Source organism: Peromyscus leucopus, chromosome 1 (genome assembly GCF_004664715.2).
Source record: "Peromyscus leucopus breed LL Stock chromosome 1, UCI_PerLeu_2.1, whole genome shotgun sequence".
In the NCBI taxonomy this organism is placed as follows: Eukaryota; Metazoa; Chordata; class Mammalia; order Rodentia; family Cricetidae; genus Peromyscus; species Peromyscus leucopus.
In genome coordinates, this window is record NC_051063.1 from 166110814 (window position 1) to 166135100 (window position 24287).

Consider the following 24287-nt stretch of genomic DNA (forward strand, 5'->3'; position numbering starts at 1 on the left):
GGCAGGAGGATTATCACAAGTTGGGGGCCACTCTGAGCTACATAGTGAGACCTTGTTTCAAATAAAGTCATAGGTGGACACAGAGAAAAGTCATAGATGGCACAGGGTTCTCAGAGGACTCCAGATAAAGATATAACTAGATCTCAGATCTGACAAGGGCTTCAGGGCAGCACAGAGGGACACCAGGGACACCCACCACACACACACACACACACACACACACACACACACACACACACACACACACACACACGGGGGGGGGGGGGGGGGGGGGCGCTGTAGACAGCGCCACCTGCTGGTACGATGACTGTGTGAGCACACGGCTCCGGCAAGAAGTACCAATGTGGATTCCGGAACAGCAACCACCACCAGGAGCCCCCAGGGAGAAACCTGCCATTCCAGGAGCATGTACAGTGACCAGTGGTTCATGAGACACCCCCCTCAAACACGACCACCCTGTCCCATATACGGCACAGGGGACTCTGGGGAGGCCCTGGTGAGAGCCGAGGACCCTGGCAGCCCCAGACGGGGCTCCAGGGGCAGAAAGCGGGGTGCTCAGGCGCGCCGGGTGGCTGGCAGCAGCGCGCTGTCGAACTGGTAGGTGAGCTTGCGTTTGACCTTGCGGATTTCGCCCGTCTTGGCGTAGTTGCGCAGCGCGCGCGCCAGCTTCTGGTACGTCATGCGCTTGCGGTTGCCCTTCTGCTGGCCCCAGCGGCGGGCCAGCAGCTCCTTGTGCTTGGAGGAGAACTGGAAGACGCCGGCGCCCGGCTCCACCCACCACACGCACTCACGCATGTCCCCTCTCAGCAGCAGCCCCAGCAGGAACTGGTACAGGCGCAGCTTCTTGCGTGCACCTGCAGGGAATTGGGTACCCACTTTAAGAAGGGGAGTCTGTTGAAGGGACCCCCAGATCTATAGCCCTCTGACACACTTTAGTTTTTCACAGTTGAGTCGGACCTAGTTGGCTCGAACCTATTATTCTAACTACTCCAGAGACTGAGAAAGGGGATCACAAGTTCAAGACCAGCCTGGGCAACTTAGTTGAAACTGTCTTTTAAAAGTAAAAAGAGGGCCAGGTGGTGGTGGTGCACACCTTTAATCCCAGCTCTTGAGAGGCAGAGGCAGCTAGGTCTCTGTCTCTGTGAGTTCGAGGCCAGCCTTGTCTACAAAGCTGTCCAGGACAGCTAGGAATGTTACACAGAGAAACCCTGTCTCAAAAAAATAAAATATATATATATATAAAAAAAGTAAAAAGAAGGATGATAGAGCCCCTTGCCCAGAACCCCCCACCCCAGCAAGGGGCTGGAAATGAAGCAGTATAAAATAGTGGGTTTCTATATGGGAAACCGATGTCCAACAGAGAAATCTGAAAGCCGGTCCGACACAGAGGTACAAGGAGATGGGGACTGGTTGTGGGTAAGTATGGGCTGTGCACAATGGAAACCAAGGCACAGAGAGGTTGATGCCCTTGGCCAAGGTCACACAGCCAACAAGTAGCATGGATTTGGGAACTTCCTTGGGGGGTATTAGTAAGTGCTTAGGGAACCCTGGTTCCTTCAGCCCCTCCCCCGACCCACAGTCAGCATTCCCACCGACTCTCCACCACACATACCTGCCTCGGATCCCCTCCCCTCGGAGCCAGCCAAGAGCGCCTCGTCTGACTCACTGTCCGAGACCTCCAGGGCAGGGCTGTCCAGCAGAATGTCTTCCTCCTCTGATAGCACAGGGCTGGGGTACGGAGCATTCACCAAGGGGCCCAGGGTCTGTGGGAGACCAGGGTCACCTGCACATCACTCCCTCGCTCTCCCCTGACCTCTGCAGCCCTCACAGAGAAGTTAAGGCAGTTGCCCAAAGCGACACAGCCAGCAGATGGCATGGACCCAGGAACTGCCCCCTGCACTGAAGTACAGAGGAGCGACCGGGAGGGTGTCCTTGTGTCCCCCGCCCAGGCACAATCCAGTTCCTTTCGGAGTTGCAGAAGAAATACGAGGTGGGAGATCTCCCTCCAAGCTCTCCCTGCCCCTCCCTCACCTGGCTGACGAAGTCCTCTGAGGGGTACACCTGGAGGCCGGGCCCTGGAGCCTCCAAGCTGGGGGCTGGGTCTAGGGTCCCCACAGGGCTGTAGGCAGAGGGGCCGAGACCATGACCGTAACAGAGCTGCACAGCCTGGGAGTGGGCGAAGGCAGCCGTGGCAGGGTCGAAGACCTCATAGGGGGCGGCGGTGGGGGCAGGGGCGGCCTCTGTCCAGCCCCAGGCGGAGTCTAGAAGAAGGGTCAGAGTCGGTAGCCAAAGGTGGACAGAAGACCCGCTCCCTCAAGGTCCCACACAGAGGAGCCTCTGTGAGCTGTGCAAATCTCTGACCCCAGAATTTGCATGGGGGAGCAGATGGACTGGAGGGGGTAGGGAGGTGGCTTGGGGAGGGGCTCCATGCTGAGGGAGAGCTCCCGTGGGTCTCAGCTCCCCCTCTGTGAACTGAGCCTAAGGTGCTAGGAAGCTGGGGTCACTCACTCACCAGGGCCCCCATCTGAATCTGGGTAACTGAAGGGCTTGCAGCTGTCCAGGTCATAGAAGACACCTTCTGGGTACTGCTGGAGTGAGGACAGAGTCATCCCAGGCCTTGGAGACTCCCCCGTCCCCAACCTTTGGAAGAGACAGATGAAGGAAGGGAGGGCCGACGAGGAGGACAGAGACAGAGGCTGAGTCCATGAGTAAGGGACACCCTCAAGGAACCCCAATAGTTTCCACTATGCAACTGGTACCCAGGAACTCACTCTGTAGCCCAGGCTAGCCCAGGACTTGAAGCGATTGCTATCCTCTGAGTACTGGGGTGACAGGCATGCACCAGTTCATCTCAACAACTCTATGTTGCTTCAGCACAGCCGTGGTAGAGGCAGTGGAGACTAGATCTGAAGCGGGTGAGGGCTACCCCACTGACTCCAGCACACCCTCCTTCCTGTTCATGCCGGGGAGCCAGAGCAGCCTGAGGCAGCTCTGCTCCGATCCCAGACCACAAGCTTCTCAGCAAGAAGGATAAACACACTGTACTGGTGGGCGGCAGACCACGCAGCAAAGGCATTGGACAGGCACCTAACATGCTGTGGAAGGAAAGAGGTTAGGTGCCCAAAAGACCTATGCATGAGTCAGTTAACAAAAACTTCAAATGAATCAACGTAGACTAGATAGGAAGGGACACCAGGGAATGTTCCAGAATGGCGGAATCTTTCTAGCTCTGGGTCTGGCAATGGCTACAGGGGTGTATACAATGAAGACACTCACTGATGCACACATAAGATACCAGTTTTAAACTCCCCAGCACTCTGAAGGCTGAGGCAGGAGGATCATGAGCTTGGTACCAGCTAGGGCTACACTGAGAGACCCTGTCTCGATTAAAACAAAACAAAGCCCAACAAAACTCAAGGAAGGGGGGGCTTCTTGCCACCACAGGAAAGGTCTCATTGTTGGGTTGTGAGTTCAAATATGTCGGGGAAAATAGTTGGCGTCCTAAATACCACAGTTAAAAGACGTAAGATCTATAACCCAAAAGAAGGGGCTGTACTCACAGAACATGAAGTAGACAGGTAGACAAGGTCAAGGAAGTAGCCTCAAGTTTTAGAAAGATAGCAGACAGGTGAGGCGGGGATGGGGGTCTGGGGAGACAGAGACTGGAAACTGAGGCCAGAAGTAGATGATCTTAGAAAAGTTAGTCCCCATGGGCCACACAGGGGCCCGCTACCCCCCTGGGGGCCTCCGACTCACCAAACAGCTCAAGTGTGGGCCTTCCAGCCTGGCAGGAGAGAGACACAGAGGCATGTCAGGGCTGCCCTCGGCCACCTGAGACTCAGTGGTTGTGGGGCCCACAGGGGAGGTGATGGCAGCTGTGATCACCCACCACAGCTCTGCAGTCTGCTGGCTGTTCTTGTGTGCGCCCAGCCTTCCCACAGTCACCCCCACACCCCATCAGGACAGGAAGTAGGGGGCGGGTGCCAGGCAAATGTCCCCCACTACCCTTGGGATTTGCATGCCCAGACACTGGGGGGAGACAAGGAAAGTAAGAGGGAGAAAGTCCCCAGACAGCTGGGGACAGGGTGGCCAGAGCTTGGTTTGAGTGTCTTCCGAGCGAGCCCAGCTGAGACCAGAAGCAATGGACTGAATGAAGAGCAGGGCTAGAAACGGACAGTCTGAAAGGGAGTGAGCAAAGGGACGGGCATTCTCGTGCCCCAGGATGGGCGGCTAGGGCAGTGCCAGGAGCTGAAGGAAACGGTTGGACAGAAGGAAATAGACAAACAAAACTCAAGGGGCAGAGCGCCAGCAATGGAGCCTGCAATGGCATGCAGAGGACAGCACACTTGGGAGGACCTGGGCAGGATGGGGGTGAGTGTCTCCACAGCATGCCATCGCTGGGAACCTGTCTAGGAAGAGCTGATGGGAGAACTGTCCTGTGCAGACAGCGGGACCACCCCCTTATCACCTGCCCTGGGGGCCACAGAAGCGGAGGGTGCTGAGTGGGGTACGAGTCCCAAGTACAGGTCTAGGGATTACCCACTTACTGTGTGGCCTCCAGAGCAAGCATGGTGGTTCAGGCAGGCTGGGCCGGCTCTGGCCACTACCCCTCTATTTATACGTTTTGGCCCAGCCCCCACCCTCCAGGGGCGGGCCACGGGGGCCCTCCTCAAAAATCCCCTCGGGGAGGGGTCTGGATTGCACAACCCTCTGGTCACGTGCCAGGGAGGGTGGGCCTAGGAGCCATTTGGATTTGGGGTTCCCCACCATTGGGGATGGAGGGCTGACTCGGAGGGGTGGAGAGAGTTCTGAGAAAGGGCAATGGGTTGAGGGCTTGCAGGCCCCAGAGTAAGATGCCACAGGAGGGAGCCAATGGTGACCAGGGCAAGATGGCCCGGGGCAGTGAGGCCCAGGGACAGCTGTGAAGACAGGGGATCTCCCAAGGGCTGAGGGAAAGCCCAGGCAGACAGACCACCAGGACCCCATGGTGGAAGTACAGTGTCAGGGAGGGTCCCCTTGCTGCGCTGAGGTGCGGCAGCCGATGTGCCAAGGGCTGCCCGAGGCCTGAAGGAAACAGGACGGCACCCGGTGCCAGCTGGGCGACCACCAGCTCCGTGGGGAGGAGCAGAGCAGGGTGGTGGGTCCTCCTCAAGGTTTCAGAAGGGAAACAGAGATGCCAGCCCTATGTGGGCACAGGCAGAGGCACTGAGGCCCCACGGGATTGTACAGCGCCCGAGCCATGGAGCCCAATCCGTTCCCCGAGACCACAACACACAGCCAGTAGCAAAAAGTCCAAGCTTTATTCCCTGTCCCTGTTGAGGTCACCAGGCCTCAGGGCCCGGAGGTCCGAAACGCTGCAGCAGCCTCTCCTGGTCCTCCAGGTCCTTGCGCACTTTCTTGCGCATGTAGAAGATGGGACAGTCGCGGCTGTGAAGGGTGGTGGTCAGGGGCCGTTCCCAGGACTTTGGCCCCTACCCGCTGCCCACCCAGGGGAGGGGGCTGTTTGCTTAGCGGGCACAGGGAAGCCGATAACAGCAGTGCCCCGAGAGGTAGCCAGCCGTATATCAGCTGTCACCTGGCGTGGGAACCCGCCCCGCCCGCCCGTTCCCTGGGGAAAGCCCGGCCCCACCCCAGGGGAGGCTGTGCGGGCGCCCAGCCAGGCAGACCCTGCCCTCTCTTCAGTGAGGTCTGGGTCAGGAGTCTTGCTAGCAGATGGGGGAGGGCGCACCTGGTGCAGATGACGTCTTCGTGCAAGCTGCCCTGGCAACGCTGGCACTGTGTCCAGAGGCGCGAGAAGCGTTCCTCCAGGGCATTCAGGTGTGACACCTGGGCACACGGTGGGCTAAGCAGGACTGTGGGGTCAGGCCTGCCCAGCTCCGGCCCCTACCTCACTCACCTCCTTCTGATAGAGCTCCGACTCCCGCGGCTGACAGAACTCACACACAGCTCCTGGGGAGGGGTGGGCATCAGCACGGGGGGCTGGGACAGAGCCAGGCCCTAGCCTCCATCCCTGCATCTCTGCTCTTCTCCGCCCGCGGCCCATCCCGGCTTCTGAAAGTCCCCAGAGGCTGGAGAACAAGGGCCTGAGTGTGCGGGGAAAACTCCCCTGGGGAACCCCGGGGCGGGCGAGGACCCCCTGCTGGAGCGCAGGCAGAAGGGAGCCTGTGGCGGAGACCCACCGGTGGCTGTAGGGCTGTGGCTTGGGTCTCACCCTGATGGTTGATCACGGAGCGGCAGCCGATGCAACAGTTGCGGCGCTTGGTGAAGGCCAGGAGGCCACCAACCTTGCTGGTGAGCACGGTTTTGCAGCGTGTGTGGTCACCGCCTAGAGGAGAGGAGCTGACAGCCTTGCCCCTGCCCCTTCCTCGCCCACACCCCCTCCTCGGGGCTCCACTTACGTAGCAGCACGGACTCGGCACGGCCCTCACCCAGAATGGGCTCAAAGATGCGCAGCAGCGGCTTGGCCAGCTGCTGCTCCAGGTAGTACTGAGTGTCGATGGGCAGGCTGTGCTCCAGCACAAACAGGGGGTCCTGTGGGCAGGCTGGGGTTAGCAACAGCTGCAGAGGGGCACGGGTTAGGGGGAACTATGGACACCACCCGCAGGTTGTGATGAAGGGGTGCACCTGGGGGCATGACTCTGGCCTGGGTGGGGGCCCTCAGGTCACTAAGAGTCAGTTTCCCCACATGAGAAGGGCCATGGAGGGGGTGCAGGGGTCAGAGGTCACAAGGCTGAGAACTGGGTCACTGTTCACTGGGTGGCTTGAAATGATAAAAGCAAATAGAAATGCTGGCAGCCTGGGCAGGGAGGGGCGGAGACGGCCCAGCAGCCAGCTCTGTACAAGGAGGCACTAGGCGGTCAGGCCCAGGGGCCTGACCGCCCCGAGGAAAGCAGAAGTGAGATTCTGGGAGGGCCCAGCCCAGGTGGGCCTGACCTCGGACTTCATGTAGGCGGCCACGCCTTTGGCAGCACCAATGATCACATAGGGGACGCGGTCCCCCAAGTTGGGCGCGCTGCCGGGGTCGCGCTTCCTCATCCTGCGGAGAGGGGAGATGGGTGAGGTTTGGGGAGGGCTGAACGGCCCCAGCTGCAGGAGGCTGTGTGACCGCCTGCCCCACCTCTCAGCCAGTTCCACGTGAGCCTGCTTGCCGGCGTAGTCTGCTGCTGCTCGGGTCAGCTCCTTGGTGATGACCAGCTGGGAGATGTCTATTCGGTTGCAGAGCAGGTCCGAGATGACATCTTTTGCATGGGCCACTGCACCGTCAGGATCCCTGAGACGATGGAGGGTGTCACCAGGGACTACTGAGGACAGGGCTGCAACTTTCATCGGCCAGGAGCTAGGGATCAGGCACTATGGGCTGAGCCTGGGACTGGGTAAGTGCAGAGGCAGGAAAGGCCAGAGGCCATCACAGCCGCCAGCCTGATTCACCACCGCCCCACCATCATGCCAAGACACCTGGGTCCCCGGAGCAGGGTGCTGGGCCCCCGGGTCTGAGGGAGGCTGGCTTCTAGGCGGGACCTCACATACCGGTCCACGAGGATTCGGCGCAGAGAGGATGTAACAAGGTTGGCCACCAGGGGACAATTATCCCTGCGCACAGCCTCCAGGCCCTTGCAGTCCATTCTGTCGTGGGTATCAGGCTGGGAGGAGAAGAGCAGGCCAGCATAGCGCTTCTTGCTGATGAGCAGGTATGGAAAGTAAACCTACAAGAGACCCATGAGTGGTGACCCTGTGCCCTTCCCCCGCCCCCAATCCTGAGACCCATCAGAAGCCGGAGAAGCAAAGAAGGGCCTGTGACCTTGGTGGAATGAGCCCTAAGGAGGCCTGATTCCCTCCAGCATCCTAGGAACCTGACTTGACATCACATCACAGTCGTAGATTGGCCCCTAAATCATGGAATCCAGAGCTGAGATGGTCCCCAACCCAAGGACCGGAGCAGCCCGGGGTGCATGTCTGAGCAGCAGGAAGAAGCCAGGTGAGCACTGCAGGGTCCATGCACACCCCTGGTTTGTGCAACGGAGGCCTCTGGCTCAGAACCCAGAACACTGGGCTTCTGTGTCCTAAGAAGGGATACCCAAGAGACTCATGGGAGTGGGAAGCAGGCCCAGAGCACTGCAAGACGTCCACAACCTGGGCACCCCACACTACTGCAGTGTCAGCCTCTGCAGGCACACAAGTACTAAGAGACCATTGCTAACTGCCGAGACCCCGCTGTCTCCAGAGCTGAGTGTGGGACACACGCACCTTCTCAAACTCAAGACCCTGCTGTCTCCAGAGCTGAGTGTGGGACACATGCACCTTCTCAAACTCAAGACCCCTCTGTCTCCAGAGCTGAGTGCGGGACACACGCACCTTCTCCAACTCAAGACCCCACTGTCTCCAGAGCTGAGTGCGGGACACACGCACCTTCTCAAACTCAAGACCCCGCTGTCTCCAGAGCTGAGTGCGGGACACACGCACCTTCTCCAACTCAAGACCCCGCTGTCTCCAGAGCTGAGTGTGGGACACACGTACCTTCTCAAACTCAAGCCGGATGGGTGATGGAAAGTGACTGGATACCCAGTTTGCAGCCTCCCGACCCAGAGACATTGCCTCAGCCACCGAGGAGACACCAAATCGGCACATCACAGAGTCAGTGTCCCCGTAGACCACCTGCCAGGGTACACGTGAGAGGAATGTCTTCTCAACCAGAACCTGCCATGATAGGAAGCCCAAGGACCTTGGAGAGAAGGCAGGTATGACCAGACTCTGACCTTGGCGTTGGCATCGTAGCCATTTTCCAGGGTGTACTTGGACTCCACTAGTTGCTTGGTTTTCTCAATCATCTGACGCCCGAACCCAGTGACACTCTGTTAGAGGCAGAACCAGGGAGAGTGAGGACCCAAACGCTTCATGTTGTGGATCCAACTCTGCAAGGACACACCTCTGCCACTTCCAAGCATCACAGACCATATATCTTAAGTCTATGAAATAGGTGACCACCGCTCCAAAGTGTGCGCATTCTCAGGGGACAAGGAGCCATTCTCTCATGCATAGGAAGCAGGAGCTCTACCACTGAGTCACACCCCAGACCCTCACTGGGGGATTCTAGGCAGGTGCTCTACCACTGAGCCACACCCCAGCCCCTCTCTGGGGGATTCTAGGCAGGGGCTCTGCCACTGAGCCATGTCCCAGCCCCTCACTGGAGGATTCTAGGCAGAGGCTCTACCACTGAATCACACCCAATCCCCCCAACCTCCCACCCTGCAACACACCCCCACCCCCCTCACCCCTGTCGCACTGGGGGATTTTAGGCTGGGGCTCTACCACTGAGCTATATCCTCAACATTCTTTTTATTTCACCATAGGATCTAAGTCACACAGCTTTGAACTCCCTGAAGCCTAGACAGGCCTCTTGCCTCAGACTCATGAGAAGACAGGAATACAGGCCCACACCACCACATCCTGATCTGTCTGTCTCTTTACAAGTTAGGATGAGGCTGGTTGGGTACTGGCGTGAGGCAGGCAGAATGCTTTCTGACTGCCTGGGCTTCTTGTGGTCATGGGGACATCTGAGAAATCCACACCTGCCCTGTCTTTTGTCCACCTGCTCCATGCTGCTTTTCTCTTATTTTATTCTGGAATGACTCCGTAGCTTGCTATCCCATAAGAGGCCATGAGAGACAGACAAGATTATCAAGGGCTCCTTTGGCCTAAGGTCCCAACACCCGCCCCTCCCGGTGGGATGCTAGGAGAGTCCACACAGGAGTGAGAATGGCAGGCAGACAGGTGACTCTAGCCGAGGCAGGTCTGGCTGAGGCCCAGCTCCTGGGAGATGCCCTCTGAGTACCTGGGGCACCCTTCCAGGCCATCAGTTTCTCTGAGCCCTTGAGCCACACCTCAGATCTATGCTTACAAGGTGAGTTAACAGGGACCCTGGGTTACACACGCTTGGTTTGAATCTGGGATGGGGAACTAGAGACGGAGTGAACAGTAACTTCTGCCAGTCACAGGCCCATGCCCTCGTGAGCCGTGCTGTGAAAACCTTGCTCTGGACATCCCCTAGCCAAATGCTCCTGAGACGTTACTCCTCACTGCTGAGAGCCAAGAACTGGGTCTGTGACCTGGTTAGCAGCACCCCAGCTACAGCAGGGTCAGCACAGACCACCCTGGCAGCACTCAGGCCTCACGCTCTCACCGTCAGTCCACTTCTGTCTGAACCCAGGGTCGCCACAGTGGTTAAGGAGATGGGGGCAGTTCTTTCCTATTCCTGTTCCAGCTAGTGCTAGCCAAGGTCCTCACACTTGGGACAGAGGACCCTGGCGCTTGCTGACAGGGTCATCATGTGACCCAGCAAATCCAGCCTGGCTGTGGCACTGGCTGCGCCCCTCCTCCCCCTCCTCCCTTCACAGGGATGTGGAAGAGGTGAACAGAGGGGGCGCTGCTGGGGTAGGGGTGTCCAGCAACCCAGCATCCTGAGTACCCACCTCATCTGGCCATTGCCAGAGCCCTGGGGGCCACTTGTACTGCAAATACCACCTAAGACCAGATTCCCGGTCCACTAGGCCATGGGCAGGGAGTACCAAGGGCGGGTACTCTGGTCTCCGACGACCCTGATATCAGGGTGCAGAGGATGGCCTGACATCCGTGGTTCCTGCCGTACCGGGATACCCTCTGACGCGAGTGACTTCGAATTGCAGGCCACTAGTAACCCAGCCACCATTAGCATCCCAAAGGCTCACCTGGGAGATCTCCAAACATGGTAGCTTGCCCACCTGGGCACCAGTGAAGCCATATACCGAGTTGGCACTCACTTTCAGTGCCAGCTGCCGTCCATCCAAGACCTGCCGCCGCAAGGGGTCCGTCTCCTGAGCCAGCTCAGCCTTGGCCCTAGGTGGAGGCAGGAGGAAGGCTGTTCAAGGAGACCATGGGTCCAGGGGGGCACCTAGGCATGGACACTGGTCAGGTGCCAAATCTCGCCTGCTATGCTGTGCACTGCTCAGAATGCAGGCCCAGCAGGCTGCAGGTGAGCCTGGGAAGGTGCCCCATTTAATGCAGACACAGCTGGAGAAGACCCGGACAAGGTCACCACAGGGGGCCTGAGCACTAAGCCAGGGCCAAGGCTCCCGAACCCACCTCTTCCGGGCACTCAGCAGATTCTCCAGGATCTGGGGCAGGAGGCCCTTCCGCACGGAGGACTTCACAAACTCATCCCCAGTGGGCGTCCTGATGAACTCATCTGGTTTAAGGCTGGGGAAGGAGGAGGCACAGAGACTGGGCTTCGGGCTACCTAGGTCCCCAGTAGCCTGCCTCTCCCCAGGCCTCCCCCCAGCTTCCCCCAGGCCCCGCTTCGGCCTCTCCCGGTCAGCCTCCCCATTACCCCCATCCACAGCCTGTCTCCAACCCCTGACTCCCACGCCTCCTTCTCCCTGGATCACTACTCCTGGGCCTGATCTATCGAGATGTGAAACAGGGCTCAGGGTGGTTTGGAGGGCGTCCTGGATGAAGGCAGCATACCCCAGCTTCTGAGCAGCCCCGGGCCGTAGCAGCGTGGTGTAGCACAGATTATGGGCCATCATGATGGATGGGTATAGAGAGGAGAAGTCCAGGGTGGCAATGGGGACGTCATAGTACCTGAGGAAGGATTTGGGGGAAGTCAACCCCCATGCTGCCCCTACCCTTGGCCCTCACCTTCAAACAGTTTAATATACAGGGCCTCAAGTAGCCCAGCTGGCCCTGAACTCCTCCTGAGTGCTGGGATGACATGTGTGTCCCACCATGCTCGGCAGGGTCCTCACCCTTTGAGGGGCTCGATGACAGTGGCTCCCGTGTAGTCCTCGCCACCCTCAGTCTTCACCACAGGCATCAGCAGCCCCTGGCGCATGGCCTGGAGAGGGGAGGGGTGAGTGTCCAGGTACCGCAAGTGTGTGCATGTGTGTGTGATGGATGTGGCCAACCAGGCGCAGCCACCCACCTGGCGCAGCAGCTGAGACACGACCTTGACCTGCTGGCCTCGGCTGAGCAGGTACCCAAGGGGCACACCTGTGACACGCGCCATCTCCACGTTGTTCACCAGCACCATAAGGCGCTCAAGCAGCCGAAGCGGCAGGAAGGCATCCTTCAGGCAGTACACGGCCAGGCGGCGGCGCGTCTGCTCATTCCCGTTCTAGGGACAGGCATGTGGGGTCAGGGGGCAGGCTAGGGGAGGCCGGGGAGGCAGGGGCGGGAGGACCTTGGTAGAGTGTTGGCACCTGCAGGTCGGTGATGATGCTGTGCTGCACGTCCTCCTTCTGCTCGCCCAGGAAGTGGAAGCTCACAGCATTGAGCGTGTAGGAGCGGAGCTTGTATTCCCGCAGCAGCACCTGGGCGGGGTGGCGTGGGGCAGGGCCTCAGAGTTGCGGGATGCAGCCTGGAGGCTGAGTGCTAAGTGGTGGGTGGGTTTCCCACATACCTGCAGCATGTCCATCTGAACTCGACCCACCATGCTGACCACCTTACTGTCCCGCCGGCCCACCTGCCTCGACTGGAAGGAGGAGTCTCGGATGTTGGAGCGGAGACCAGTCACACGGCCCAGGAAAGGGAAGCGCTCCACCTGGAGAGGGGCAGAGGGCAGAGCCGGTCAGCCTCACTTTGAACCTGACCACACGACCACAGAGCAGGGGACAGGGGCCAGCTACAGCACTCCTGGGGCTGGGGTAGGGCAGCTGAGGGCAGAGACTGCTTGAGTGGGATGAGGGAGAGACCAGGGACAGGGTTGAGAGCTATAGTCCCGGGAAGACTGAGAGACTGGTGACAGGTAGAGACAAGGACTGTGCTGTGGATGTCTTTCTGTACACTGTGGATATGTGTTGCTCTCATTGGTTGAGAAATAAAGCTGTTTGGCCAATGGCGAGGCAGAATAAGGTTAGGTGGTACATTCAAACTGAAGATGGAGATGAAGAAGGGTGGAGTCAGGCAGAAGCTGCGAGCCGCCCCAGGAGAAGCAAGATGTGAGACTAGGTGATGCTGCGAAGCCACGTGGCAAAAACATAGATTAACAGGAACAGGTTGAGTTAAGATGGAAGAGCTAGCCAGCAAGAAGCCTGAGCCACGGGCCATACGGTTTGTAATTAATGTAAGCCTCTGAGTGATTATTTTATACGTGGCTGCGAGAGCACCGTGTGGCCAGGCGCGACCAAGGAACTTCCCACCGCAGGACTGTGCCGGGGAGGAAGACAGAAGGTTCTGAAAACCAAGAGGGGCGCCTTCGGGAGCTGGGGTACAAACTGGCAGAGAGAGGGTCAGGGGAGGTCGGTGGGGTAGGGTGAAGCGCCTGGGACATGAGCGCTGGTGTCTCCACGCAGCTGGGTAACAAGGTCTGCTCAGCCTATTCATTACCAAACTTGCTACAAACGCAGAAAGCAGGAAAATGACAGAGCATATTCTATTTGGGACTAAACTGAACCCCCAAAAGATGCTGGGTCCCCCTGTACATCACCCATGACCCCACTTGCAACAGAGCTGGCCCTTGAAGAAGGATCTAACAAGACTGCAGGGAGGCACAGACGGCCCAAGCAGGTGCAGCCAGGAAGCCTGCACTGGAGCCAGGCTCAGGGGCTGCCCTGGAGCTCACAGAGCACCAGCACCCACACCCTGACACCCGGAGCAGCAGCCGCCAGTGTGCAGCTGGTTACAGTGGCTGGCATGAACAAAGCTCACATGCCCTTTCAACAGCACCCAGCCTTTGCCACCCACCAAAATACCCGCTTCCTTCTTCCAAATCTCCCCCCCCCGCCCCAACACCTTGCCAGTGAATTCTAAAGCAAGGCCCAGCCATGACGGCAGTGATGTTGACCGGGATATGAAGCCTCCTGTCAACATACTTCTGCCTCCAGCTCGAGTGAGGTAAGTTACATGTGGGACTCTAGAGTGGCCAGCCTGCCCACGGTGACACCCTGAGCAGAAGCGGTGACTCCCAAGGGTAGAGGTGTACAGTGCAAGGACGGCCCTGGGGAAAGATCCAGGAGGAGGCTCCCAGCTTCCTCACCTTCAGGGTTTGCGCCCGAGAGATGAGGTATGGGAGGTCAAAGTTCTGAATGTTGTAGCCGGTGATCACGTCAGGGTCCATGGCAAGGATGAAGTTGGCCCAGGCCTGTGGGGGAGCACAGAGGGCCAGCCAGGTTGTCTACTGCCTCAGATACCCTCACTTCCAGAATGTTCAAGACAACCTTGGCACTTGTAAAACTATCACGGAACTCAGGAACATATTTATCCAAAAATGCACAGCCTCCACCCCCAGAGCCATGGTGTCACTACGCAGAAGGGTCGCTGGCACGGCTCCCCGGGGACATGGGCCAATGGGTGCCTGAGGAGGGAGGGGCCACCTGGAGCAGGTCTTCTTCCCGCTCGTAGCTCTGCACTCTGGCACCCAGGATGGGGGCGCAGGGCCGCAGCGTGAGTGCCAGGCGCAAGAACGGCTCTGGCTCGCCCCAGCGCAGTCCCAGGGAACAGATCTGGATCACAGGGTCACGCTCCGGCTCCGGGAAGATGCCTGCAGGGAGGAGGTACACAGGGAGGGGCCTCAGTCCTGCTCCTCCCTTGCCCTAGTGGGCAGCCCCATGGGGTGGCTGATGCTCCAGAGGCTCCAGTCCCTTCGCTCTGTTCTGATCTGATCACTGCCTCTCCCAGCTCCCGGTCTGGCCAAACGGTGAACAATCCACCCTGGTGAATTTGCACTTGGAGCTCTCCCTGTAAGGAGAATTCCTCCCACCCACGCACCCCTCCACAGGGGCCTGAACATCACTGATGTCCAGAGAGAGAGGAGGAGCCCAGGCTCTGGGGACAGACCTTTGCGGCCAGCACACTCGATGTCAAAGCTGAGCACACGCAGTGGGGCAATGCGCTGCCACTGCCCTTCTGGTGGGTGACTGATCACATCTGACCACAGCACATCCACCTCCAGCTGACACAGTGTGGCCTGGGGGAAAGACAGGTGGTGGGCATCAACACTGCGGGGAGCCCAGGTGCCCCGCCCCGCCCCGCCCCAGGGAGCCCCTCACCTTCTTCTCCGTCCTCCGAACATACTTCCCAGCTGGGAGCTCCAACCAGTTGCAGCCCACGATGTCAGCATCCACCATGAACCTGGAAGAGTGGTGGTCAGCGGGCAAGGGCCGCCTGGGTGGGGTGGTCAGCGGGCAAGGGCCGCCTGGGTGGGGTGGTCAGCGGGCAAGGGCCGCCTGGGTGGGGTGGTCAGGGGGCAAGGGCCGCCTGGGTGGGGTGGTCAGCGGGCAAGGGCCGCCTGGGTGGGGTGGTCAGCGGGCAAGGGCCGCCTGGGTGTGGTGGGGTAAAGGGAAGACGGGACGGCACCGGATCTCGAAGTCCACGTTGGCCTCATAGGGCGCGAAGCTTGGGGTCCCCAGGCCTGGCACACGGATACCCTGTTCCAGGAGGCGGCGGGCTGGTGCCACAAGGCGGGGTAGTGCCAGGATGATGCGGAGAAACGGAGAAGGGCCGTGACCATGGTACCCAAACATGCCTGCAGAGAAAGGAGGTTGGCACCCAGTCCCTGGGGTCCCCACCACCCCGCTGGTCCCCAACTACACTCACTCTCACGGGAGCACAGCTCCATGGCCAGCACTGCTGGCCCCGAGAGCTCCTTCCCACCACGCTGGTCCCGGCTGATGGCCGTGTTCAGCTCTCGCTGCAGGTCACTCAGGTGCTCAGCCCCAAAACCTGGTGTGGAAGGCCAGTCAGAAGAGCAAGAGAAGTTCTGGGGTCTAGGGACAACCCCACAGGTCAGGTACACTCACCAGGAGGTGCAGGGGTGTAGAAGTAGGGTGCAAAGCCATGGATATGGCAGCAGATGGAGAAGCCCTCATCGGTGACCCCAAAGGCCCGCAGTATGGGCACTGAATTACGGGATACTGGGGGCCCCCCTGGCAGCGGCACCGCGGAGCCTGGAGAAGTGGTCACAGAACCCCGTCAGGTCCTTAGGCTCATCACTGAAGCCTGGGACCTTGCCCTTCCAAGTCCTTCCAGGTGCCCTCCTCCACCCACAGGAAGGGCTTGCATTACGGTGGAAGTCAGTTTCCCCGCTGTGGGGCTGGAGACAGAACCGGGCCCTTTACTGAGCCACACCCCCAGCCCCTCACTGGGGATTCTAGGCAGGGGCTCCACCACTGAGCCACACCCCAGCCCCTCACTGGGGGATTCTAGGCAGGGGCTCCACCACTGAGCCACACCCCAGCCCCTCACTGGGGGATTCTAGGCAGGGGCTCTACCACTGAGCCACACCCCCAGCCCCTCACTGGGGGATTCTAGGCAGGGGCTCTACCACTGAGCCACACCCCAGCCCCTCACTGGGGGATTCTAGGCAGGGGCTCTACCACTGAGTCACACCCCAGCCTCTCACTGGGGACTCTAGGCAGGTGCTCTACCACTGAGCCACACTCCAGCCCCTCACTGGGCGATTCTAGGCAGGGGCTTTACCACTGAGCTGCGGTAATCCTACCCTACAATGTAATATTCTAGTAACATTTGCTTATGAGTAGGGAGGAGATGCATGAGCCACAACACGTGTGGAAATCAGAAGACAGCTTTGGGAGTTGGCTCTCTCCTTTTACCATGTGGCTTCTGAGGACTGAAATCAGGCTCGGTGATAAGCACCTTTACCTGCTGAGCCCAGTACTCTGAGCCCGGCTCCCCACTGAGCACCCCAACTGCCTCAGTCCAGCCACTGCGGCAGTGACTGTGTGTGGCCACCAGAGTACTGTGTCTGCGTTCCCTGCCAGCTCACCCACATAGTGGTCGATCTCTAGCTGCTGGAAGATGAGGGGCTCCGTGCTGGGGTCCAGGGCACGTAGGTTAGGCCGCAGCCAGCGCGGGTCAATGTCCGCAGTGGAAAACTGCCCTGGATAGACAGGAGGCGGTCCCATGGGTGGTCCTTCCCCAGAGGAGCAACCACCCTCTGCTCACGGAGGAAAGCTGGGTGGAGGTGGCGGGACAGACTGGGGGTCCAGGACTAAAATTGCTCAACCAGGAAGGGCAGCCTAGACACCAGAGAGAATGAGCTGGGACAACATTCAAGTCTAGGAGTTTGAAATCAGCCTGGGAGCCAGCCAGGAAGGACCCCCTGGGGTCAAAGGGTAGCCTGGCAGATGCCAGCCACCTCTCAGTATCTCTGTAACCAGGTGGGGGTCGGGGGGGGGGGCCTACCGCCCACGGTGCCCTCTGGAGGCAGCTGCAGCTCTTCCTCTGCCTCCTGCAGCCGATTCTCAGCCTCTATCTCCTCCAGCAGTGCCAAGTTCTCCTCAAACTGTGATGGTTCATCCTCATCCCAGAGGCCCCCACGAATCCGCTTTGGAGGCACCCCAGGGCCTGGTCCTTGTCGCCGCTTAATATCCATCCTGTGGGCAAGCTGGGGTTCAATGGGGTCTACGTAGACCTCACTCCCCACTCCCGTTGTACATCCACCATGGCCCCAAGTCTTTTCCTGTGCGGCTTCCACCCACAGGTCTGGCATCCCATGCTCGATGGGCCCTTCACCAACAGCTGGCCCCGCGATGCCCCTTCCTCACCATCCCCATTCCTCCCTCACCTTGTGAGCTTAAGCTCGTCCGTGCTCTCCGCCCTCCCCACATCCTCGCATCCCCTTCATTTTCCAGTCCCTTTACCCCGCGCCTTCACCTACCCAGGCACCCACCACGACCAAACCCAGGGGTGGTACCTTCTGCAGTGACTTCTGTTCACAGAACCCAGACTCCAGTGGTCAAACACAGTGCCGCCACCCTAGCCTTGCCAGGCCCCTGCCAGCTCCACCTTCCCACATGGTGCAGGACACACCGTGATTAGCCCTAATGGTTGAACTCTGAATGGAAGCCATGCCACTCATCCATCAGTTACAGTCTGGGTCCATGGTATTCTACGAGACTCACGTGCTGAAAGCTTGGTCCCCAGCTGCTAACATGGCGGGGACATGAGCAGCCACACGAGCGACTCTCTCGTCACTGGATGAGTCCACTAATGGACTCATAATTCACGTTCACTTGTATTGTTTGGGTTTTTGTTTTGTTTTGTTTTTGGTTTTTGGTTTTTCGAGACAGGGTTTCTCTGTGTAGCTTTGCGCCTTTCCTGGAAGTCACTCTGTAGACCAGGCTGGCCTCGAAATCACAGAGATCTGCCTGCCTCTGCCTCCCGAGTGCTGGGATTAAAGGCGTGCACCACCACTGCCTGGTCATGTTCATCTTTGGATGTGTGTGGGTCAGAGGTCAAGCCTGGGTGTCATCCTTCAGGCACTGCCCACCTTGTTTTTTGAGACAGGGTCCCTCTCTGACTTTGAGTTTTCAAGTAGCCTCGGCTGGCTGCCACCTTGCCCCAGGGGGCTGCCTGTCTGCTTCCCCAGTGCTGGGGTCACAGATGGGCCACTACTCCGGGTTTCTCCCCTGCATGCTGGGGATCGAACTCAGGTCTTCCTACTTGTACGGCAGGCCCTTTACCCACTCCACCATCTTCCCGGCCCCTGTACTCAGAAATAGAAGCATGACCAGAAAGTGCTAGAGACCCGAGAGGAAGCGGTTCTCTGGGGACCTGGCTTTGAAAGGATGGCTAGTTCCCAGTCCTCCTTCCCAGAAGCCCCTTGCTTCTGTCACAAAGCAAGCAGTTCTGCTCCCCACCATGTGCTCTCCCCATGGGCTGAGAAGTAGCACAGCCCAGTAACACAAACTGAAGCTCTAAGCCAAATCAACCCTGGCTGCTTCTCAGGTCTGAGGAGGCAATGGGAAGTCTAACACCACCATCACCAGGAAGCAAGTAGACCTGGACGCTTGAAACACCCAGGAGCAAGGACTAAAGAACCAGCTCCAACTCAGCTGTCCCTGTCACGCCCCCCAATCCAGTAGTATGTACAACAAATGAAGCATACAGCAGGGAGGGGGGCTATGTACGTCTCCTCTCAACTGCAGCCCAAGACATGTCTAGAGTCCCTAGCCGCACAGTTATTTTGAAAGTGGTGCGGCCTGGCTGGCCAAAGCGGATCACTAGCTGGTACTCTTCTCTGGCTCCATGCCACCCCTACCATGGCTGAAACCCTGACGACCAACCACAGAATCTGCAGATAAGCATACTGCAGACATGGATGCGACTGCAGACTGGATGGGACTGGATCTAGGCCAGATGGGCTGAAGAGGTAACTGCTATGATTCAAGTAAAAAGTATCCAAAGTCAGGTACATGAGGGCCTGAGGGGTGAATGCTCATGACCTTTGCAGGCTTCAAGCTCATTTAGGAAAGTCCATGAGTGTGGGTCTGCTGAGGAGGCAGAGAGCACCCCACATGAGTGCTGGAGCGTGCGGGAAAGTGCCAGCGCAGGGACACCAATGGCAGTGTTGACAGGGGCCGCTTCATTCTACTTTTATTTCAGCCCTCTGGAGTCTATCATAAAGGAAAGACGAACACACACACACACACACACACACACACACACACACCCCTTCATATATGTGTTCTTGAGTAGGCAGGCTGAGAACAAGGGGATACTGGAAACATGGAGTAGAGTCATACCCAGCAGGGAGGCCAGGCAGCTGCCCCAGGTTCAAGTTAACCCCTGCCCACTCCTGAAGATCACCCCACATCCATATAGAAGACTCCACTACTTAGGGTGGTCTGCAAGGTACGTGACCAGGCCCACCCAGACAGGAGGCTGTTGTCCAGGCTGCTCAGGACCTTTGGATAGCAATGGTGAATCAGCTTGGGTCTTTCTTGTTCTAGTTTTGGGGGCTTAGCTGGGCCTAGTAGTGTAGAGCCACCTCAAGCAACCTAGGGCACTAAGGAAAGAGGGCCACAAGTTCAAGGCCAGTCTGGGCAACTTAATATGACTGTAAATCAAAATAAAAGCAAAGGGGCCAGGTGTGGTGGCACTCACTTTTAATCCCAACACTTGGGATGCAGAGGTGAGCAAATCTCTGTGAGTTCAAGACCAACCAGGTCAACATAGTGAGTTCTAAGCAAATCAGGAGCTAGTCAGACCTTGTCTCAAAGGAAGCAAGCAAACAAACCAAACATACACACAGCGAGAGAGAGAGAGAGAGAGAGAGAGAGAGAGGGGGGGGGAGCACTGGGTTGTGGCTCAGTGGTAGAACACTTGCCTAGAAGCCCCCAGTGAGGGGCTGTGGACATTTGGTGGGAATGGGGTTTCCTTTTGGGGTAATGAAATGTCCTAGAACTTGACAGGGATGATGCTCTACACATACTAAATATACTCCATAGGGCTGAGCTGTTTGTTTCAAGATGCTCAACTTCATGCCAATGCAAAAGGAAAGTTCACACTACCACTTACACAACAGTGCAGAACACACGCAGGCACCTAGAGCAAAGCTGTTCACACTGTGGGCCACAACCCCAAGTGAATTCGGGGATGTGAAAAACTCCCAAAGCCAATTCAGAATCAAACAAGCGATGACCCCAGTATTCCTGGCAGTGGCGGCCTTCGCTGCAAACGCACACGCTGCCCACTCTGCCTGCTGCGACACCACCAGCGCATGTAGAGTCACCATCTGGGTTCAGCTGCGGAAGACAAAGACAGCATCCCCACTGCCCCGTCATGCATCAACTCAGCATATCTGGTGTAGTGTGAGAATATTTGGCTATAAAATGACGGGCAGCGGGGCACCCACCCAAATCCTGTAAACCGCCCTCATGAGTGAGGCAGACTTGCTTTGAAAACCAAAAACCATGGCCCAGTGCTTGACATGCCATTGCAGGCTTTCCTACAATACAGCCTGTAAAAAAATGAGGCTGTTCTTAATCCCGGGTGATAGGATTGCGTACCTGTATTCCAAGAAGGTTGGAAATCAACAAAACTTGCATGTGGCATGCACCCAGGCCAACTTCAAGGAGTTTGTTTTGAGACCTGAAGTTCTTTTTATTTTTTTGGTATTTTAAATCAGGGTTTCTCTGTGTAGCCCTGGCTGTCTTGGAACTTGCCCTGTGGACCAGGCTGGCCTCAGACTCGGAGATCTGCCTGCCTCTGCCTCCTGAATGCTAGGATTAAAAGGGTGCACCACCACTGCCCGGCCAGAGACCTAAAGTTTTTAGACACTCAACAAAACAAAAACGTGTCAGCAGGACCTGCGAGGGTCCCACGTGTGCTGTGCCTGTGACAAGACCAGCATACTTTCCTTATGGAGGAACAGAAAGTCATGTGAATGTGTGGAAAGCACATCCACAGTAGAAAAAAGAACATAAAACTTCTTGTGAGTAACAAAATTCAAGGCTTGCTCTGTGTGTGTGTGTGGGGGGAGGGTGTGAAGCAGAGGGAGACCTGGTGGGAGGGGAGGTAGGGGGAGGACAGGACAACCGTAACACGATAAAAATGTGTTCTGTTCCCAGCACTGCCACACAACTCTTTAACGCCAGCTCCAGGGCTCGGCCACCCTCTTCTGGCCTCAGGGGAGCTGCACACACACAAACAACTAAAAATAAAATAAACCTTCAAAGAAAATTCTTAGGGGCTCAGCAGTCAAGAGCATGGGCTGCTCTTGCAGAGGACCTGGGTTCAGTTGCCAGCACCCAGCTCACAGCCATCAGTAACTCCAGCTCCAGAGGACCTGGCAGCAAGGGTCTCCCTCTGCAGGTACTGCATGCACGTTGTACACATATGTATACACAAGCAAACACTCGAAGTATAAATAAATCAATCTTAAAAAGTTCTTGGGCAAAATAACTCCTGAGAACAGCCACAAGACTGCTTGCTTCCAGAGTGAGGAGACTGATGGGATCTGAGGGCGTATTAAGGAATGTTCTGGAAGATGTTTGCCTTCCGCACATCTGTACAGTTGACTAAATCACACCTCAGTCAAAAAAGAAAAAGCAAAGGCTGCACGCAATTCTACATACGAGACCTGACCCTAATAGGTTGGGTCATATGAAGAACCTGCTTTTACAAGGTTATTTCCAGTACCATTGTTTAAAATCCCTAAGGACTGGAAACCACCTAAATGTCTTCCCCAGGGGGACAGTTTCAATAGAATCCGTTAGTACCATTCAATGGAGTACTATGCAGCTGTATAAAGGAATGAGGAAGCCATAAGGTGATAGGAAATTTCTCAAAGAGGCTTTGTCTCTTGTAGGTAAGCCAAGGTGTGGGATGGTGTGCTTCTGCTTTTGTTTTGTGTTTTAAAAAGACAAAGACATCTAAGGAAATGATTAACCTACAGCTACCTGAGAAGCTGAGGCAGGGGGATCAGGAGTTCAAGCTTAGCCCCACGAATCATTGCAAGATCAGATTTTAAAAAGGTGGGGAGTAAGGATCTGGATCTGGAAAAAGGGCTGAGGATGCCATGTCAGGCCCCAAAGTATAGAAGAAGCCCCGACACAGTCCCAGGAAAGCAGGCCGCTGCGGCTAAGGACTTCTTCGTGTTAGGAACTGCCTGCACTATCCCACGCTGAGCCGACTGCTCTTCGGGACTCTGCCTGGAGTGCCGATGGTGAAGTCCAACAGAAAAGACAGGCACATGTGCTGTTCTAAAGAAGCCCTGGGCACTCCAGACCCCAAAGGAGGGGCATGGCTCTGCAATGCACAGGAAATGAGTGCACCTCTCACCAGGCCAGGTAAGTGCAGACACACTTCTAGACAGTGGGCTGGCCTTCAGGGAACAGAATGGGAAGCTGATGTTACAAGGGACAGCTTTGCCCATGTCACTCACTACATGCCTCCCAGACAGTGGTCTGGTGTTACCATAATCCAAGCTGTAAACCTCAGGGCAAATTCAAAGCCAGCCAGAGCTATAGAGCATCGGCAGGGATGTGGAACGTAACACAGCAGGGCCCTACCACGAGTCACACGCCCCTCATTGGGGGATTCTAGGCTGTACGACTGAACTACATCCCCAGCCCTCTTTTTATTCAATTTGAGAGAAGATCTGACTAAGTTGCCCTCTTTTTATTCAATTTGAGACAAGATCTGACTAAGTTGCCCTGACAGTACCAGAACTCGCCATCCTCCTGTCTCCAGAAGCTGAACAATTGTTTACGTTTCAATTCACTTCTCCCAGGGTTGCCAGATCCAAGTACTTCTGAGCCTCCCCTGGAGGGCTGGCACTCAAGAATCTCCCATTCCCACGAACTGCTTCTGTCATCCCAGTCTCCCCTAATCCTGGGCAGGGATGCTCCCCTGACAACCACCTTGGAGACACAACTTTCCCCTTCCCCTCAGGACATATTTGGCCGCAGATGCAAACCCCACCCACTCACAGGATGCTCTCTGAAGCTGCATCAGCCTGCAGTGCAGGTGTGTCTCGGCTCCCACACTGTGGTTCCTAACACAGTAACCGCTCATTTCCCCAGGACACCTCACACACCGCTAGCTTCAGGCCTGGTTCCTCCTCTGGGCCCCTCTAGTGAGGCTGCTCTGGGGCTGTGTCTCAGCTCCCCCAACGAACACCAGACTGGGTAAGCAGGCTGCCCCAACCCAATATCAATTGGCTTTTTTTAAATTATTATTACATAAAGCATCACATGGGACCCAGTGAGACAGCAGAGATAATGGATAATGGTGCTTGCCTAACAGCCTGAGTTTGATCATGGGAAACCCATATGGTGGAATGAGAGTAACTCCATGAAGTTGTCCTCAGATCTCCACGTGGGCACCACGGCACACTTGCGCACACACTAAATATAAGAAAGGCAGGCATTCCAGCTCCGAGGCATTGCTTTTTCTCCCATTCCTTTTATTATTATTATTATTATTGCTATTATTTGGCTTTTCGAGACAGGGTTTCTCTGTGTAGCCCTGGCTGTCCTGGAACTCACTCTGCAGACCAGGCTGGCCTTGAACTCGGAGATATATCTGCCTCTGCCTCCCTAGTGAGGGGATAAAAGGCGTGGGTCACACGCCCCGCCCATTCCTACTTCTTTTTGGACTTCCTGATGCTGTCGCCTGGCTTCTAGAACAGCGGTGCCCCGCAGCTCCCGCACCTCTAAGGCCGGGCTCGCGCGCACACCGAGGAGCTGTGTGACCCGGGACAGTCCCACGCGCCCCGGCCCCTCAGCTCCAGGGATCCCCTGCGCCGCCAGCCCTGCTCTGTCCTGCCCGCGGCTGCACATAGTCAGCGAGCCCTCCGCTCGAGCCCTCCGCTCACCGGCCGAGCGCCCCATTCCCTTCTTCCTTACTCACCCGCACCAAACAGCTTTTCCCGCCACAAAATACGCCGCCGTGACCCCTGAACCCTGTGCGCGCAGGCCCAGAGCTACGGCGCGCCCGCTGGGCCCCGCCCCTGGCCCGCTAGGGCGGGCAAAGCACAGCCCTCTCCCTAGCGGATCCCAAACCCCGCCCTC

General features: G+C 57.3%; 2 protein-coding genes across 6 annotated transcripts in view; both read right to left on the reverse strand.

The window, feature by feature from the left end:
* The window catches only part of Mybpc2 (myosin binding protein C2), a 31625-nt gene extending 27010 nt beyond the window's left edge, over positions 1-4615 (reverse strand). Inside the window, exons 1-6 of one of the 3 annotated variants that reach the window (XM_037200352.1) lie at positions 4548-4615; positions 3757-3784; positions 2513-2585; positions 2032-2261; positions 1613-1763; positions 792-854 (exon numbers count right to left, since the gene is read on the reverse strand). In XM_037200352.1, coding sequence (XP_037056247.1) covers positions 792-854; positions 1613-1763; positions 2032-2261; positions 2513-2585; positions 3757-3784; positions 4548-4570 — 568 coding nt within the window. In that variant the 5' untranslated portion in view covers positions 4571-4615. Of the gene's footprint in view, positions 1-33; positions 855-1612; positions 1764-2031; positions 2262-2512; positions 2589-3756; positions 3785-4547 lie in introns of those variants that run through there. The other 2 variants (XM_037200347.1, XM_028858921.2) reach the window with 2 other exon arrangements.
* A 666-nt stretch (positions 4616-5281) lies between these two features.
* Positions 5282-24229, reverse strand: Pold1 (DNA polymerase delta 1, catalytic subunit). 3 transcript variants are annotated; one of them, XM_028858911.2, is made up of 27 exons: positions 24127-24229; positions 17173-17363; positions 16754-16867; positions 15768-15914; positions 15565-15690; positions 15325-15493; positions 15018-15099; positions 14806-14935; positions 14343-14509; positions 14006-14110; positions 12431-12571; positions 12231-12341; positions 11954-12145; positions 11778-11866; positions 11497-11613; positions 11116-11229; positions 10722-10869; positions 8754-8849; positions 8515-8652; positions 7528-7703; positions 7118-7270; positions 6934-7036; positions 6399-6531; positions 6212-6325; positions 5897-5949; positions 5729-5826; positions 5282-5427 (listed from the first exon to the last, which is right to left on the reverse strand). In XM_028858911.2, exons 2-27 carry the CDS (start codon positions 17360-17362, stop codon positions 5322-5324), a joined length of 3312 nt encoding a protein of 1103 aa, XP_028714744.1. In that variant the 5' UTR covers position 17363; positions 24127-24229; the 3' UTR covers positions 5282-5321. The 3 variants fall into 3 exon arrangements, with proteins under 3 accessions (XP_028714744.1, XP_037056261.1, XP_037056256.1); XM_037200366.1 differs by lacking the exon at positions 5282-5427 and having other exon boundaries at positions 5434-5826; positions 10794-10869; XM_037200361.1 differs by lacking the exon at positions 5282-5427 and having other exon boundaries at positions 5434-5826.
* Between the last annotated feature and the right edge of the window lie 58 nt (positions 24230-24287).

Bases quoted from the DNA above. Each gene is read 5' to 3' on its own strand.
- Pold1 (XM_037200361.1), bottom strand. From the start codon at position 17,362: ATGGATATTAAGCGGCGACAAGGACCAGGCCCTGGGGTGCCTCCAAAG. The intron at 14,510-14,805 runs GTCTGTCCCCAG...TCCTCCCTGCAG, and splicing joins CGAGTGTGCTGGCCGCAAAG to GCATCTTCCCGGAGCCGGAG. The intron at 8,850-10,721 runs GTGAGCCTTTGG...TGCCTCTAACAG, and splicing joins CATGTTTGGAGATCTCCCAG to AGTGTCACTGGGTTCGGGCG.